Source organism: Bactrocera tryoni, chromosome 3, assembly GCF_016617805.1.
Source record: "Bactrocera tryoni isolate S06 chromosome 3, CSIRO_BtryS06_freeze2, whole genome shotgun sequence".
In the NCBI taxonomy this organism is placed as follows: Eukaryota; Metazoa; Arthropoda; class Insecta; order Diptera; family Tephritidae; genus Bactrocera; species Bactrocera tryoni.
Window position 1 is genome coordinate 12,596,837 of NC_052501.1, and position 16,901 is coordinate 12,613,737.

The window sequence follows — 16,901 nt, forward strand, 5'->3', positions numbered from 1 at the left end:
TGGTCGGACGAAAGCATGTTCGACGATTAGAATTTAAGTATGCTCTGCCCAACCGAACTTCCGTGAGAAAACTCTCCACAATATCGCAAAAACGACCAGATATTCACCATGCGCCAAATCTTGGAAAGACCCGTGAAAGAAGAATCGACACACACCACCTCTTCGTCGATTTCAAAGCTGCTTTCGACAGCACGAAAAGGAGCTGCCTTTATGCCGCGATGTCTGAATTTGAGCCGTAATGAAATACGGGAATTGCCCGAAGATCTATTTGCAAATCAGCGTAAACTTTTAATACTGGATCTAAGTCACAATTTATTGACATATCTAACAAAACACCTTTTCGATCAAACTCCTTGGCTATGGCAATTGAAACTTGGTGGCAATCTCCTGCACGACACTACAAATCTTATGGAAAATCTGAAACCGCTGGATTATTAATACATAGGCTAGACGTAAGTCAGAAAAAACTGCAAAATATTTGGAGCACTGAGACTTACGTCAATACAACGCCAATGTTACTGACAAAATTTCGAAATAAACCTAGAGCACAATTTCATTAAAAACATATTTGCTTCACAAAATGTATTTAATGCAACTGACTATTGTGCGCGCGAAATCAAAATGACTGGCAATCCGGTCGAGTGCGATTGTAAATTTGCTTGGATTTACAGTGATAACTATCGTTCGCTGTTCAATGGTTTGAGGTGCGTTCAGACGTCAAATGATCTCTTGCAGCTGGAACGTAATGAACTGTGTGCTTGGAACCGGTAATATGCCCTAGCGCATGCAATTATTACACACAATCTAAAACTAATCGAGTTAGATATAGGGTTATGTATATATAAATGATCAGTGACGAGAAAAGTTGAAATCCGGTTGACTGTCTGTCTGTCCGTCCGTCCGTGCGTCCGTCTTTGCAAGCTGTAACTTGAGTAAAAATTAAGATATCTTGATGAAATTTGGTATGCAGGTTTCTTAGTACAATAAAAGTAATCAGACTATTGCCACGCCCACAATTTGCCATTAAGGGGGTATTCTGGTCTAGAAATTTAAAAAAATCTAATTTTGTTTTTTTTTTATATTTTTAAAGTTTAACTATTCAAGAATACGTGTACAAGAGGATTTTTCAAAATTCAAATTATTTTCGGAGTTATATGCATTTTTCTGACCCGGCATCCAAACTGCTTCGGCCGGAACTAATCGAACAAAAGACATTACGCGAAACTTTAAGCGCGTTTTTCTCAAAACTGACTTTTTCGGAACGATACCCACGATTTCTCAGGTTCTACGGAACCGAATTACTTGAAATTTTACAGAACTTTCTTTATAGGCTTGTCTATGGTTGGTACTAGCCCCATCCCCAAATTTTTATTTTTATTATTTTTAAAAAATTCAAAATTGTCAGAAAAAGTGATCCAAAAAAACTTTTTTTTCAGACAGTCGCCATTTTGTGAAAAAAATTTTTTCCCACTTTTCCGTAGTTCCGATTAGTAATCTTTTTTTTTGGTTTCAGATAACTTAACTCAGTTAACCCCAGCGTGACCATATGGTCACGCAAGAAGTAGTAGTTGAATTAAAAAAAAAATCAGAGCTCACCCAAATAATTTCCTTTGAACTAGCTTTTTCCATGTAAATACACATGCGCGAAGCGAATTGCGTTTAAAATTTTTCCTAAAGTGTCTTTGTTTCGAAGTGAGCAGGTGTGAAAAAGTTGAAAGAAAAAAAGATGGCAAAAAATGCGAATTTTGATAGAAACAAAAGGTAAGTACCGTAATATTTTTTGAAGTGTGTTGTTTTTAAAAGAAGTTAAGTTTCAATTTGAATAATAATAAAGTGAAAATATATGACAACTATATTTTGAAAAAAAAAAATAAAATTTTCTTGTTGACCATTAACGGTATTTTTTCCTGGTGTGACCATATGGTCACGCTGTGCTAGATTAAAAGCTCATTTTATGTAACGTAATTTTCGTTCAAATGAATTGAAAACTTTATAATTCGTGGTGAATTCTTTCCAAATTTTCAGACGTTTAAACACACAAGAGGTTATTTACTATCTAAATGACTTTTGTGATAGCGATGAAGAAGATTCGCCCGCTGCTCTATATATCTTACCTCCGGACAACGAAAATGGTGCAATCAGTGGAGAAGATGATGGTGATGAAGACGACGTAGGTAAGCCAGAGGATATATGTGTTGGTCTATTGAAGGCACCTTGTGGGTTAGTGATGAGCAGTGGTAATAGGGTTTTAACGATTGATAATGATGATGAGGAGGATGACTTGGAAGTTGCTGATTCTGTGTTGATCGACATATTAGAAAACTCTACTCAGAACTTGCAAACTAATTTGTTAGAGAAACAGGGCGAAATGTCAATAGAACCGCCACTGTTACGTACGGAATCACATTTTACGTGGGTAGAAGATAACTCGGACGTGATTGATCCCCATTTTCCCTTCACGAAATTTTGTAGACTGTAAGGTGAAGCCTCATGAGCAACTTGAAAAGTTTTTTGACGATGAACTCATAGAGCACATTGTAAACGAATCGCGAAGATATGCAATTTTTCTTGGTAAACCAAATCCTCAAATTACCAGTGCGGAGCTTAAAGTTTTCATAGCCATCTTGTTGGTCAGTGGATACAATGGTCGAAGTACGTTCAGGTCATTTTGGAGCGTTGACAATGACATGCGCAATGAGATGGTATACTTAGCTATGCGTAGAAATCGATTCGAGGAAATTTTGAGATTCTTGCACTTTGAGGATAGTTGTAAAAAAACATCTGACGGAGATAAGATGTGGAAACTGCGGTCCTTAACCGACCACTTAAAATCAAATATGCTGAAGCATTTCCATCCGGAACAACAGCTTTCATTTGACAAGAGCTTGATATCATATATTGGGCATCACGGATGCAAGCAGTTCATCAAAGGAAAACCATTACGGTTCGGTTATAAAGTTTGGTCCTTGTGTACGATATCGGGATATTTAGTTAATTTTGAAATTTATCAAGGAAACAATCCTGTTGCCAATAGTACCTACGAGCAAACATTTGGAAAATGCGCAGCTCCACTGGTGAATATGATAGACGATTTTACACCAGCGGTTCAGAATCTACCATTTTCCTTCTATTTTGACAATCTTTTCACCAGTGTTCCTCTGTTAGTTTACTTCAAAGCTCGAGGATATACCGCAACAGGTACGATCCGGGAAAACGGCTGCCAAAAAGTAACCCGATTGAACATAAAAAAATATTGAAAAATGAGGAGCGTGGTCATATTGAGTCTACAAAATTGAAAGAAGCTAATATTTTTCTCACAAAATGGAATGATAACGCAGTTGTTAGCATAGCTTCGACTACGTATGGCGCAAACTCGGTAACAAATGCAGTTCGATACTCACAGAATCACAAAAAAATTATTGATGTTCCACGGCCATTAGTTATCAGGGAGTACAATAAATATATGAGCGGCGTAGATCGTATGGATCAGAATGTGGGCTTGTATCGAGGAAAGAAATGGTGGAATAGTATCTTTACGTGGCTAGTTGACGTATCGGTACAAAATAGCTGGCTGCTACACAGATCATTCTACCCAGAAATACCTCAGCCCGAGTTTCGGCGACAAATAGCCATTTACTGTTGTAAACACTTTGGTGACCGCCCCAAATCAAAGGGTCCTCGAAAAAGGTCTTTGGAAGGAACAGCAGAGGAGACATTGAGACATGATGGGCTCAATCATTTCGTTCGTCCATGCGAAAAAAGAAGACGTTGTACCGCCGATTTGTGCGTTTCTGTTGGTAGAACCGAGTGCTCGAAATGTAACGTTGGGATTTGCGTAAAATGTTTTAGGAAATATCATATGCCATCTTAATTATTAAATACGATACGGTATAAAATGTTTTTATAAAAAATAGTTTTTAATGTATATTATTTTAATAAAAAATAGTTTTCAATATATACTTAAATAACTGTTTAAATCATTTTCGTTTAATTCACACTTGTTTAGTTTAAATATGTGGGATAAATCTTTGCTTTACTTCAAATAAAAACATGAGAAAAATTACCCCATATCATGCTCAGTGTGACCATATGGTCACACCTCAAAAGTCGGTTTAGGAATGATGTCTTAAAATAAGGATGGTACGTAAGTGATCATTGGACCTATAAAAGTCATCTCTTTAAATATTTCAGAAATCTCAGACAATCGCACAATAATCACGCCTACTTCCCATATAGCAAAACTTTAAATTCCACTTCATTCGTTCAGTTTCCAGTACACAAATCAAGAAAAACTGTTAACTTCGTTGGCACCAAAGCTAATATACTCTTTACAGGCGTATTTCTATGTGTCCAGTTTGTATGGAAGCTATATGCCATATTATTATATTATTACCTTAAGCAGTAATCTATGTCAAATTTCGTGAAGATACTACGTGCTAAACCTACTTCCTATATAATATACTCTTAAATTTTATCTAATTCTTTCACTTAATAGTATTCAAATAAAATATCAATAATGTCATCAAATATTACATCTTACGGGTCCAAATATATGGGCCCAACTGAATGATTTTTTTAAAGTATTTAACCACAATTTTCCGAATTTATTGTGATACACTGCTTTACTATGGCTTCGCTTACGCCTTTCAATGGCGTTGCTACGTAGGTTGCTATGCATATATGTATGTATATTTCTGGCCTAATAATGTAAATAGGCATATTTATCAACGAAAATGATTTTTTATTTTTGTTTTTTTTTTGTTTGTCGATTGCTGTTTTGTTTCGGGCTCATTCGCATAGATCCATGATTCGTCACCTGTGATGATCTTATAAACGTCTTTTGAAGCACCGCGATCGTATTTTTTCAGCATTTCTTTACACCAATCCACACAATCCACACGAGCCTTTTTTTGAGCGATTGTCAAATTGTGCGGGATCCAACGAGAATAAACCTTTTTTACGGCCAGGTGTTCATGCAATATTGAATGTATGCTGGTGGGAGAAATGCATAGGCATGCCTCTATCTGAAGGTAGGTTACACGACGGTCTTGGATTATCAGTTCACGTACGGCATCGATGTTTTCTGGCACAACGGCTGTTTTTGGACGACCTTCACGGAATTCGTCTTTGAGCGAGCGTCGGCCACGATTGAATTCGTTGTACCAGTTTTTCACAGTGCTACAGGATGGTGCTTCATAGCCACATAAAGATTTTAGTTCATCGATGCACTCTTGTCGTAATAATCCACGTCGAAAGTTGTGAAAAATGAAATGAAAATGAACGAAAATGTTCACGAGTTAATTCCATTTTTTGGCCGAGATGATTTTTTTAATTCCCTGTAAATAAAACAATTCACGATTAAATGACAAAACGTTCTGAGTGATGTTATGCTAAAAAATGTCAAACTTTCCAATGGAAATGTCAGATTGCACCTGGCAACACTTAGTGTTGCCCTAGGCCAAAATATATTTAGCAGCCTCGTATAAATTTATAGCGGGATTCTGTAACCAGTCTCTAGTCTCTATTTGAGACATTTTCAGGTAAAGTCTCAATTTGTGACTAGTTACTTTTCACTAAACAGTCTCTAGCATTAGTCTCAAAATATTGCCTCAAATTTGAGACCTGATAGTTAGCAAGTCACAAAACTAAAAACAACTCTTGTCTGCCATCTTAAATATACTGAATAGAGATCATCATAGATATTAATCGATTGTCGTTGTTTTATATTTTGTAAGCAACTCAATGCTCGAAAATTCTACGAAAAAATGCGGCGGCTTACGGAAGGTTTCAAGACCGGAGCGTATTCCTGTAGAACCCCAAAGGTGATCTAGTCACTGATGCCCAGAGCATACTTAAATTATGGAGGGAACACTTCATGCATAACACCAGGAGAAGGAGAACCCGATTCCCCAATCGATGACGATGGAGCAGACGTACCATTACCCGACCATGAAGAAGTTCGAATAGCAATTGCCCGCCTGAAGAACAACAAAGCGGCAGGGGCCGACGGATTGCCGGCCGAGCTATTCAAACACGGCGGCGAAGAACTGATAGTGGAGGCATGCATCAGCTTTTTAAAATATGGTCGGACGAAAGCATGTCCAACGATTGGAATTTAAGTGTGCTATGCCAATCCATAAAAAAGGCGAGACCCCACAATCTGCGCCAACTACCGTGGGATTAGCCTCCTCAACATCGCATATAAGGTTCTATCGAGCGTATTGTGTGAAAGATTAAAGCCCACCGTCAACAAACTGATTGGACCTTATCAGTGTGGCTTCAGACCTGGAAAATCAACTACCGACCAGATACTCATCATGCGCCAAATCTTGGAAAAGACCCGTGAAAGAACAATCGACACACACCACCTCTTCGTCGATTTCAAAGCTGCTTTCGACAGCACGAAAAGGAGCTGCCTTTATGCCGCGATGTCTGAATTTGGTATCACGTCAAAACTAATGCGGCTGTGTATACTGACGACGAGAAACACCAAAAGCTCCATTAGGATAAGGAAAGACCTCTCCGAGCCGTTCGATACCAAACGAGGTTTCAGACAAGGCGATTCCCTATCGTGCGACTTCTTCAACCTGCTTCTGGAGAAAATAGTTCGAGCTGCAGAACTAAATAGAGAAGGTACCATCTTCTATAAGAGTGTACAGCTGCTGGCATATGCCGATGATATTTATATCATCGGCCACAACACCCGCGCCGTTAGATCTGCTTTCTCCAGGCTGGACAAGGAAGCACAGAAAATGGGTTGGCAGTGAACGAGGGCAAGACGAAATATCTCCTGTCATCAAACAAACAGTCGTCGCACTCGCGACTTGGCTCTCACGTCACTGTTGACAGTCATAACTTTGAAGTCGTAGATAATTTCGTCTATCTTGGAACCAGCGTAAACAGTACCAACAATATCAGCCTAAGAATCCAACGCAGGATAACTCTTGCCAACAGGTGCTACTTCGGACTGAGTAGGCAATTGAAAAGCAAAGTTCTCTCTCGACGAACAAAAGCCAAACTCTATAAGTCGCTCATAATTCCCGTCCTGCTATATGGTGCAGAGGCTTGGACGTTGTCAACAACTGATGAGTCGACGTTGCGAGTTTTCGAGAGAAAGTTCTGCGAAAGATTTATGGTCCTTTGCGCGTTGGTCACGGCGAATATCGCATTCGATGGAACGATGAGCTGTACGAGATATACGACGACATTGACATAGTTCAGAGAATTAAAAGACAGCGGCTACGCTGGCTAAGTCATGTTGTCCGGATGGATGAAAACACTCCAGCTCTGAAAGTATTCGACGCAATACCCGCCGGGGGAAGCAGAGGAAGAGGAAGACCTCCACTCCGTTTGAAGGACCAAGTGGAGAAGGACCTGACTTCGCTTGGAATATCCAATTGGCACCACGTAGCGAAAAGGAGAAACGACTGGCGCGCTGTTGTTAACTCGGCTATAATCGCGTAAGCGGTGTCTACGCCAATTAAGAAGAAGAAGAAGGGTCTAAACTGCCTCGAAGAGCGAACCGGGATATTAAATTTAACTTCAGACAGGTGAAAAAACTGCTACCTGTTCCATTCAGGATTCGTACTAAGAATATAACACCAAGCAGTTCTCGGCGACTCGTAAAAGTAGGTAGATTTATAAGTTTTAAACGACTAGTGTATGAAGGAAGACTTAACCTAAAATTCCATCGAAAATGCCCTAAGGAGAAAAGTTAAACATTTTTTTGTGCGAACTCTATCTTGTCAGAATGAATTTGGTGACTTGAGTTCCATACAACAGAGCCATATTCCAATGTAGGCGTTACCAAAGTTGTAAAGTGTTTTAGTAACATACGGATCTCTGAATTCTTAAGACCAACGTTTACCTCCCAAAGGGAAAAATTAAAAACCCTTGTCAAAAGCAAGAAGATGTATTTGGCACTACTTTTCAGAAAGCATGAGGGTATAAGTAATATCTGGACCGTAATTAAAAGGTGGTTTTAACTTATTTAAATTAAGTTTGACGTTTTCTTTAAAAATAATTGGAGCGCGTGCTGGTAGGTAAATATTTTAGGAGAATTAGTTAAATAGTTTGATTTAAAAAATACTAGAAGCATATTAGAAATAATGTAATTGTTACATGACATAATGGAATTGCATTTTATCGCGGACGGAAATTAAAATCTAGTAAATCTGCAGGTTAAACCCATACTCATATGTTCTACAGTCCATTACTAAATACTCGTATTATTTACGAGTATTTAAACATTTGTATAAAATACTAATATGAAGTATTTCAAAAGAGATACTAACCAACCTAAAAACCGCATAATTTCAACAAAAGTTAAAGTCAAAAATACTGCCTTAGAAAACTATAGGAACTATCAAAAAAAATAATAATAAAAATAAGTAAATGCGTCAATTAAATAAAATTCAAAGGAGATTTCCAATGACATAGAACTACCCTTGGTCTGTTTGTTTTTTTATTTTGAAAACTTATTTTGTAAAATGATCTCTTGTCGCTGAAATTATACGAAATGTATAAGCAGGTAGCTTTTAAGTATAGAAAAAACCCTTCCGAAAGAAAAGTCTCGAACTTTTCAGATTCAATATTTTGTTTGTTTTTAAATTATTAACTTTAATATCTGATGTCTAAAAACTTCAATATGAAAATAAAAACCCTAAATATTTATAACATTTCAATTTTATTCCATTAAATACCACACGTACATATGCAAATTAAACGCCTAACATTTCCCCGCAATTTAAACTCTTCTGCCTTGCAACGTTCTAGCCATGTTGGAGCATGTCATTATGATCAGCAAGCGAACCTCCATTTCCGAACAACCAAACCTTCGTTGAATACAATAAATGGTATCGGACACTTTCTCAAAATCCAATGTTGGTTTCATCACACGATCCTGGTATTGGAATGTGTGCGATAGCCTGCTGATGGTGTGGGTGGCCAAAGTCTGTTCGTCGAATAACAAAGTCAATAGATTGCGTGTGGCAAGTGCAGTAGAGAACCATTGCATCTTTTCAAAATCATTCTTTTTCACAGTAGTGCCACTAGGTCCGAGTATAACCAAGCTTTCAGCGGCTGTTGTTGCTCTGGGCGCCTCTTCTTCTATTGCAATTGCTTGCAAATCGTTTTCCGGATTTTGTGGAATTGACGCTTCTATGCATTGCCTTTTGTGGTCATTTAAATTAGCTTCGAGCTCGTTGCGACGTTTTAATTCGGGGCTAGCTATGAAGTCATGAATATTTCCTGACATTTTCAGTATTTGAATTTGGGAGCTGTTAACACGCTAGAAGATTGTGCGAGTATGAAAATGGTATGCAAAGGTCCTCGGCTTTTATACCCTTGCATCACTTCATCACGTGTAGTTCAGGTAGCTGAGAACAACAATTGTTGTTGCTGTAACTCGTTTCAATTGTTCGATCTTCAAACTACAGGCTTTAGGAACAGGTAGTCAATTACTTACTTAATAATGAATTTCGACCCACGATCAAAGGCTCTTTTGTTCCAAGCTTTGGATAATATTTACAAATCGTTTCCAGTGAACAACCTTTCTGTTTTGAATTCTTTTTTGTCAAAAATATCAAAACAATTAACTGACAAGTTAATGAAGTATTATTATTATTATTTATTGAAAAGGATAATATAATTAAACCGTAACAGTACAAAAAGTATCAGCTTTAGTGACAAATAAATAATGAAGTAGGAGTTACACCCTGCCACGATACAAATATATATTAAATAATATAACTGTATAAAAATGCGAGTTAAGGCATTGTTTGGACAGTTCTTTGTCTTCGATTAACAATCGAAATATTTTCTGGAGTTTTGATTTTAGAAATACTATTACACTAAATAATTGAGAATTGCTCTCCATGTCCATATCGTGTAAAAGCGGTTGAGCGTGTTCGTTTATAGTCCGAAATTACTTAGAGCACCCTAAATAGTTGTTTTTCCATTTTTTTTATTCTAAAAGAGCTTTAAGTAACACAGAAGTTCCGTTAAGCAGGTTCTTAAGGAACCGTTTTTATTTTATTTTTTAATGTACTTGTACATATATTTAAGAATACAGACAGAAAATTTCATATCGTTCCGGTGTATATTTTCGAAGTTACACACAAAATTTAAAAAGCGTTTCAAAGTGCTTGGAAGTACAAGGCCAAACTTTAAACGCGTTTTTCTCAAAATGCAGTTTTCAAAGTCGGTGACCAACATTACTTCGAAAACGACTAAACCGTTTAGTCTTAAAATTTAACACGAGCTTCATAAATATATTTTTTAGTAATTAAACGAAGATTTTTTTCCGCCGATAGACACTTTTATTGTATAAGCAGTTTCAGGCTGAAATTTTGGTCAAAAATCGTTTTTTTTCTTTGTTGAGAAACCGTCATTTTGAAAAATAATTTTATTTTGCTTATTTCTTCCTTTTGCTTTACTAGATTTAACAATGTAGTTGGTATTTTAGTTTCAGAGGATCCAGTTTAGAAATAAAACGTCGGGTTTGTTAGGAGCTCTCAGAGAACAGCTGTAGTTCTTTTCCAAATAAATGTTTTTACTAATACTAAGTTTTAAAATACTGTTTAAATTTCAGAAAAAATTCTAGAAAATTCGCTTTTCGGTATTATGACTATATATGTATATATACATACATATACATATATATATATAAACCTTATTAATAATAATACTTTTTTCGTCAAATTTTAATATTTTAAGAAATAAACATTGCACTGTTTAAATCACATTAACTTAATGAATACATAGATATGTAAAACTTCAATCAATAGACCATTTTATTTATTTAACTTTGATTTATTTAATTTAACTTTACACAGAAACCCCCTTAATTTGCTCCGAAAATTAGGCAATAGAATATTGGAATTTTTGATAATGATACTCGCACCGATAAGAGATTTATAGAATATGGCAATTTTTGCTATTTAAGTGAATTTTGTGGAAATTTCCGAATCTCATTCATTCAAAGAAGTCACTCATTAGTTTTTCTCAGAGAATCGAATAGAAGAGAAAACGATGCTTAAAAACGATTTAAGTTTTAGCAAGATTCACTAAGAATGCTTATCACACTGTTCAGCTGAATAATTATCAATTTACATACCTGCTCACATATAATCTGATTCAAACAACGAACTCGTTTATTTTTATACCCTGAACAGGGTATATTAAGTTTGTCACGAAGTTTGTAATACCCAGAAGGAAGCGTCGGGACCCTATAAAGTGTATCATATACTACATAAATGATAAGTATGTCGAGTGCCTCAGTTTTTAGGATATCGTCTTGAAATTTTGCAAACGTCATTTTCTCTTCAAGAAGCTGTTCATTTGTCGGAACTGTCTATATCGGGCCACTATAACATATAGCTGTCATACAAACTGAACGATCGGAATCAAGTTCTTGTATCGAAAACTTTCGGAAAAAAGTTCTTGTATAGAAAACTTTTGAATTTTACAAGATATATCACGAAATTTAGTATAGATTATTTTCTAAGGCAACAATGTAATCTCCGAAGAAATTGTTCAGATCGGCTTACTATAGCATATCGCTGCCATACAAATTGAATGATCGGAATCAAGGACTTGTATGGGAAACTTCCTCATTTGAGGATATATCTTCACGAAATTCCGTATGAGTTATTGCTCATAGAAATAATGTAACATCGGAAGAAATTTTTCAGATCGACTTACTATAGCATACAGCTGCCATACAAACCGAATGATAGGAATCAAGGGCTCGGTGGACACGATTTCTCGAAAAGTTATGGATCCTTTTAGTTCGAATCTTGCAAACATCTTTTAAATAACATTATCTACTAATTGAACGACCGAATTTGTGTTTTTTATATTACAACTAATTTCGCATTTGACTTGGTATCTTTTCGAAATTTGACCGTGTAAACTGAACACATAGTTACTAAGAGAAATGCACCTGTGAAGGGTATATTAGCTTCGGTGCAGCCGAAGTTAACGTTTTTTCTTGTTTTTCTGTGACTCAAATAGAAAGATGCTTAAAATAAGAGCGATTTAAGTTGTGATAAGAGTCGGCTAAGAAAACTGCTCCTTATAATCTCAACATTAGTTTCTAAATTCATTGACTTTTAGTCTATGGTATTTACATAATAATGCACAGATATTTAGAATAGTTTTTTTTCTTTCAAAAAGATTATGAATTAGCAAAATATACAATTTAATAAAAATATGAAAACATATTTCAAAATTAATGCTCGAACTATCTCTATTTCATTATATCTGACTCATCTAAGTTGTTTGTTCGTTTCGCCAATCTCCATGGATTGGCTCATAGCAAATGTCCTAATATTGTTTTGCAAAATGTTTAAAGGCAAGTCTCAATGGTTTCATTATAAATTTTATTAGGCAAAAAATCAGAACAGAAATCGAAAATCACTACAATATTTAATATGTTCTGTTCAGAGGTCAGGTGGTTTGAAAATTTCAAATAATCGTTTTTTTTTGTTTGTCTTATTAAATTCCGCAATACCTCTAGAATATTGTCCTAAACTTTCAAGTTGATCCGAGTAATAGTTTCGGAGATACAGCCTTGAGAACTTGTGCGCTCGAGGCTAGGTGGGCTAAGTGCGCCATCTTTCAACACGTTTTTCTCGAAACTGTGTTTTTGAAGTCGGTGGACACGATTTCTCGAAAAGTTATGGATCCTTTTAGTTCGAATTTTGCAAACATCTTTTAAATAACATTATCTACTAATTGAACGAAGGAATTTGTGTTTTTTATATTACAACTAATGTTTTCGTGCAAACAAGGGGCGAAAACTTGATCGAAAAATTAGATTTTTTGTTTAAAGTTCGTTAAAAAGTTCAAAATAATTTTTTTTCCCTTTGTTCAAACACGAGTTTTATACATGTACTAAGGAAATAAATTTGGTTTTTTGATTTTATATTAACCAATGATGAGTTATGCTGTCCACGGCGACAGCAGTTTTTTTTTTTTTTGAGGCGCCCAGGGAGATGAGGTCCCAATGGCTGAATTTTCAACATTTTTTTATAAAAATTTCAGAAAATATCATTTAGATGTGTATCTTTAATATGTCATATAATATAAATAAAATATATAATTGTAGCATTTAAAAACAAATCGTAAGAATATACTTTTTTTGAACCTCTGAAACCCGCCAAACCCCTTAATGCTTAATGTTTAGGATAAGAATCGTAATATCTTAATTAAAAACATTTAATCAATAGACCGAAAACATTTAGATAAGAATTATGCAGAACCGTATGTTAGTGGAAACTATTAAGTCTGTTAAACCGATTGTACGGAACTAAAATTCTCTTAGCTGCCTATAAATACACAAAACTAATTCAACCTGGATCAGTTGCTTCAATACTTTCCGGCAATTAAGTGGTTTATTTGTAGCCTATAAAATAATATTGATAAGGTAAGTGAAAGCGAAATCTAATAAAATATTGAGGTACATTAGATTGTGGAAGGCGATTAGTAAAAACGGTTTCAAGTACTATCAAATTATCTTATATAAATGAATGTTGATTGCCAAAAAATGTTTGACAAAGGTGACATTGTCATCCCATAAAAAGGCAAACACAACAATAAACGTTAACTTTGGTTGCACCGAAGCCCTTCACAAATACAAAGTATTCCACACAAGACTTTGATCAGTTGTACGACAGTTATATGATATAGGGACTCTGCCTAGAACAATAATGTTTGCAAACTTTCCATACAAGCACTCTATTCCGATCGTTCAATTTGTATGGCAGCTTTATGCTAAAACAAAAATAAATAATAAAAATAAATAATAATAAATATCGGAATCGGTCAATATTTAATTTCCTGCTTTTCTTAATTAGATGTCTTACAAAGTGGAACAACTACGTGACTCTTATGCATATCTCGGTGAAGGACCCCATTGGGATATTGAAACACAAAGTCTTTACTTTGTCGATATTGCAGGTGGCAAATTGCTACGTTATGATTACAAAGAGAATAAAACCTACGGCGCTAAGGTAGAGAATGAGGAACACACTTCCTTCGTTATACCAGTCGAAGGCGAGATTGGCAAATTTGCTGTAGGTTGTGGATGTCGTGTGGTTATCGTGGCTTGGGATGGTGTGGCACCTATTGCGAAGGTGGAACGTATTGCTTATACTCTGCAACAAGGCGACGAAGTGTGTAAACATCGTTTTAACGATGGTAAAGCCGATCCACGTGGTCGCCTCTTAGTTGGTAGCATGTATCTTGAAAATAATGTGAAGAAACCATTTGGTGAATTGTATCGACTTGAAAAGGGGCAGCCAATGGCAGTTTTAAGGTCTGGAGTAACTATTTCAAACGGCTTGACATGGAACGAGAAAACTAACAAATTCTATTATATCGACTCAAATGACTATGAAGTTACCGAGTATGATTATGATTTGGATACGGGAGCGATCAGTGAGTTAGCATTATTTAAAGTTATGAATTTCATACTATTATTTATTTAATTTTATTTTTATACTTTCTACTTTAGGTAACCCTAAAGTAGTCTTCAAGCATGCCGAACATATGCCCGATGGCATGACTATTGATACGGAGGGAAATATTTATATTGCCACGTTTAACGGTCATACGGTCTATAAAGTTAATCCCAGGTTAGTGAAAAATGCTAAGAGACTCATAAAGATAGGGTAGACCAAAGCAATAATGAGTACTTCAAATGATCTGAAAGTTTGTAGCAACCAGATGCTTTCTTAAAATTTTTAACTCAATATCTTCTACTTTCTTTGATATTTCAGTCACTTATTTCGGATTTGTGCATAAAATTGTCTTGATATAAGAGTTTATATATCTCAAGCTATCTGGGTATTGCTGTTAAGATCTTTATGAGTCTCGTATTTTACATTACTTTCTTATTATTTTCTAATATCTTTACCGTTTTATTTTTTATCTTTCTATTTATTCTAACGCACATCAGCACTCAAGAAATTTTGCTGGCAATTAAATTGCCCACGAAGCAGATAACTTCTGTGGCTTTTGGTGGACCAGATTTGGATATTTTATATGTAACTACCGCGGAGTATGTCGATCAACCTGCTCCAGCTGGATTTACATTTAAGGTTACTGGTTTGGGTGCTAAAGGATTACCAATGAGGAAAGTAACAATTTAAGGCACAAAATGATGATGTGCGAGATGTGTACAAAATGTAACGGGAATTTTCGTTTTATGAGAAAAATATTTGTTGATTCATGTATATTAATTTCGTCACTTCCAAACAGTCCTAATTGGAGTAGATACCTAAAATAAAGAACTTTAAAGTAAAACTGTCTATAATTTACCGGGTGATCAAATTTCATCAATAGCCTTTTTTTAACAGAACACACGTGAGTCGTGTCAAGCTGTCATGTCATTTTAGTTTAGTATTGTTTGCTATTTCATCATGGATAGCCTACGTCTGAACAACACATACAAATCGTTCAACTCTATTACAAAAATTCAAGTTCTGTAAAGAATGTGTTTTCGCCCACTTCGCCATCTTATGATCAACAGAATTGGCCTACTGAGCTTACTACTCGCAACATTATCACTCATCTTGAGACCCAGCATTCATCACTGGATAATATTCGACCGGTTAGACCACGTGCAACTCGGACTGATGTATGGAAGGGGCATTTTACGTCGATATCTTAAATTGAAAGCCTTCACAATACAGCATGTGCAAGAACTAAAGCCGCTCGAACTTCCCAAGTGACATCACTTCGCTCTATTGGTTCTTGAAATATTGAAGAAGATCCGACGTTTCGAGCCAAATTTTGTTCACCGATTAGGCTCATTTCTAGCTCAACGGGTATAAAAACAAGTAAAATTGCCGCATTTGGGACGAAGAGCAACCTGAAGAGAATTAAGAGCTGACATTTCATTCAGAAATTTTGATACCTGAAATTGAAGTTGGGGATCTCGGCAACATTCATCACTTCCCACACATCACGTCAATCAATGGATTTATTGAGAGAACACTTTGGGGTGCAGATAATTTCTCGTTTTGGGCCGATCGATTGGATGGACTATCTGAGATTTTTTCCTTCTAAAAATAGTTTATGATGATTTTTCTGTCCAAGTTTTGTAATCGATTCATTGGTTGGAGTCCATTTGGTTGACCGTCCATTTAACTTCGCACTGAACAGATGAAACAATTTTTCATTCATTGTCTCACTTCATTGATTCACAGATTATCAATATAAATGTACTCGGAAATTGAGAGGTCCATTTAGATTAAGAAGACAAGTATATAAGATAAAACCTATTAGTAAACGCCTATAACTAACATATAGGTTAGACATATCGCTACGTCAGCAAAGCTTATAAAAATGTAAAGGTTGAACAAAGTACTAGGGAGAGCTTTCGAAAAGCCTTCTGGGACTTTGACTGCAGAGAAAATATTAAGCTAAACAATAGAGAATTTTTTAGTAAAATCTTACAATCAGTAATAAGAACGTGCAACATTGTGAAAAATTTGGTAGGGAAAGCTTTCAAAAACGTATTTGAAAATAGCGATAAACCATTTAAAAACAAATTAATTAGTATATATCAGTTTTGTTTTAATTTGTGGAGACTATTTTCTGTCAACGAGGGCTTTTAATAACTCAGAGCTTTCGATAAGCTTTTTCATAACTTGTTCCCTATATTATTTTCGTTACCAAAGGTTTTATTATTATACAGAACGTTTTATATTTTTTTATATACGAATAAACTAAACTTCCACTATTAAATATTTATTTTGTTGTGCTTTATTCAACTTCACACCGAAAGCTTCTTAATTTGCTCCGAAAATGCTGCATCAGTTTCGTGAAAGGTATAATAATATAATTCTATGAATTTATCAAAGTTTGTCATTTAAGTGGCCTTTGTGAAAAGA

General features: G+C 35.6%; 2 protein-coding genes across 10 annotated transcripts in view; one reads left to right on the forward strand and one right to left on the reverse strand.

Annotated features, from left to right (window-relative positions):
- LOC120772533 (kazrin) overlaps positions 1-16,901 on the reverse strand; it is a 275,757-nt gene that overhangs the window by 69,354 nt on the left and 189,502 nt on the right. The gene's annotated exons all lie outside the window — the stretch shown is intronic.
- Positions 13,375-15,309, forward strand: LOC120772535 (regucalcin-like). The gene is made up of 4 exons (XM_040101213.1): positions 13,375-13,429; positions 13,860-14,442; positions 14,519-14,639; positions 14,963-15,309. Exons 2-4 carry the CDS (start codon positions 13,860-13,862, stop codon positions 15,153-15,155), a joined length of 897 nt encoding a protein of 298 aa, XP_039957147.1. The 5' UTR covers positions 13,375-13,429; the 3' UTR covers positions 15,156-15,309.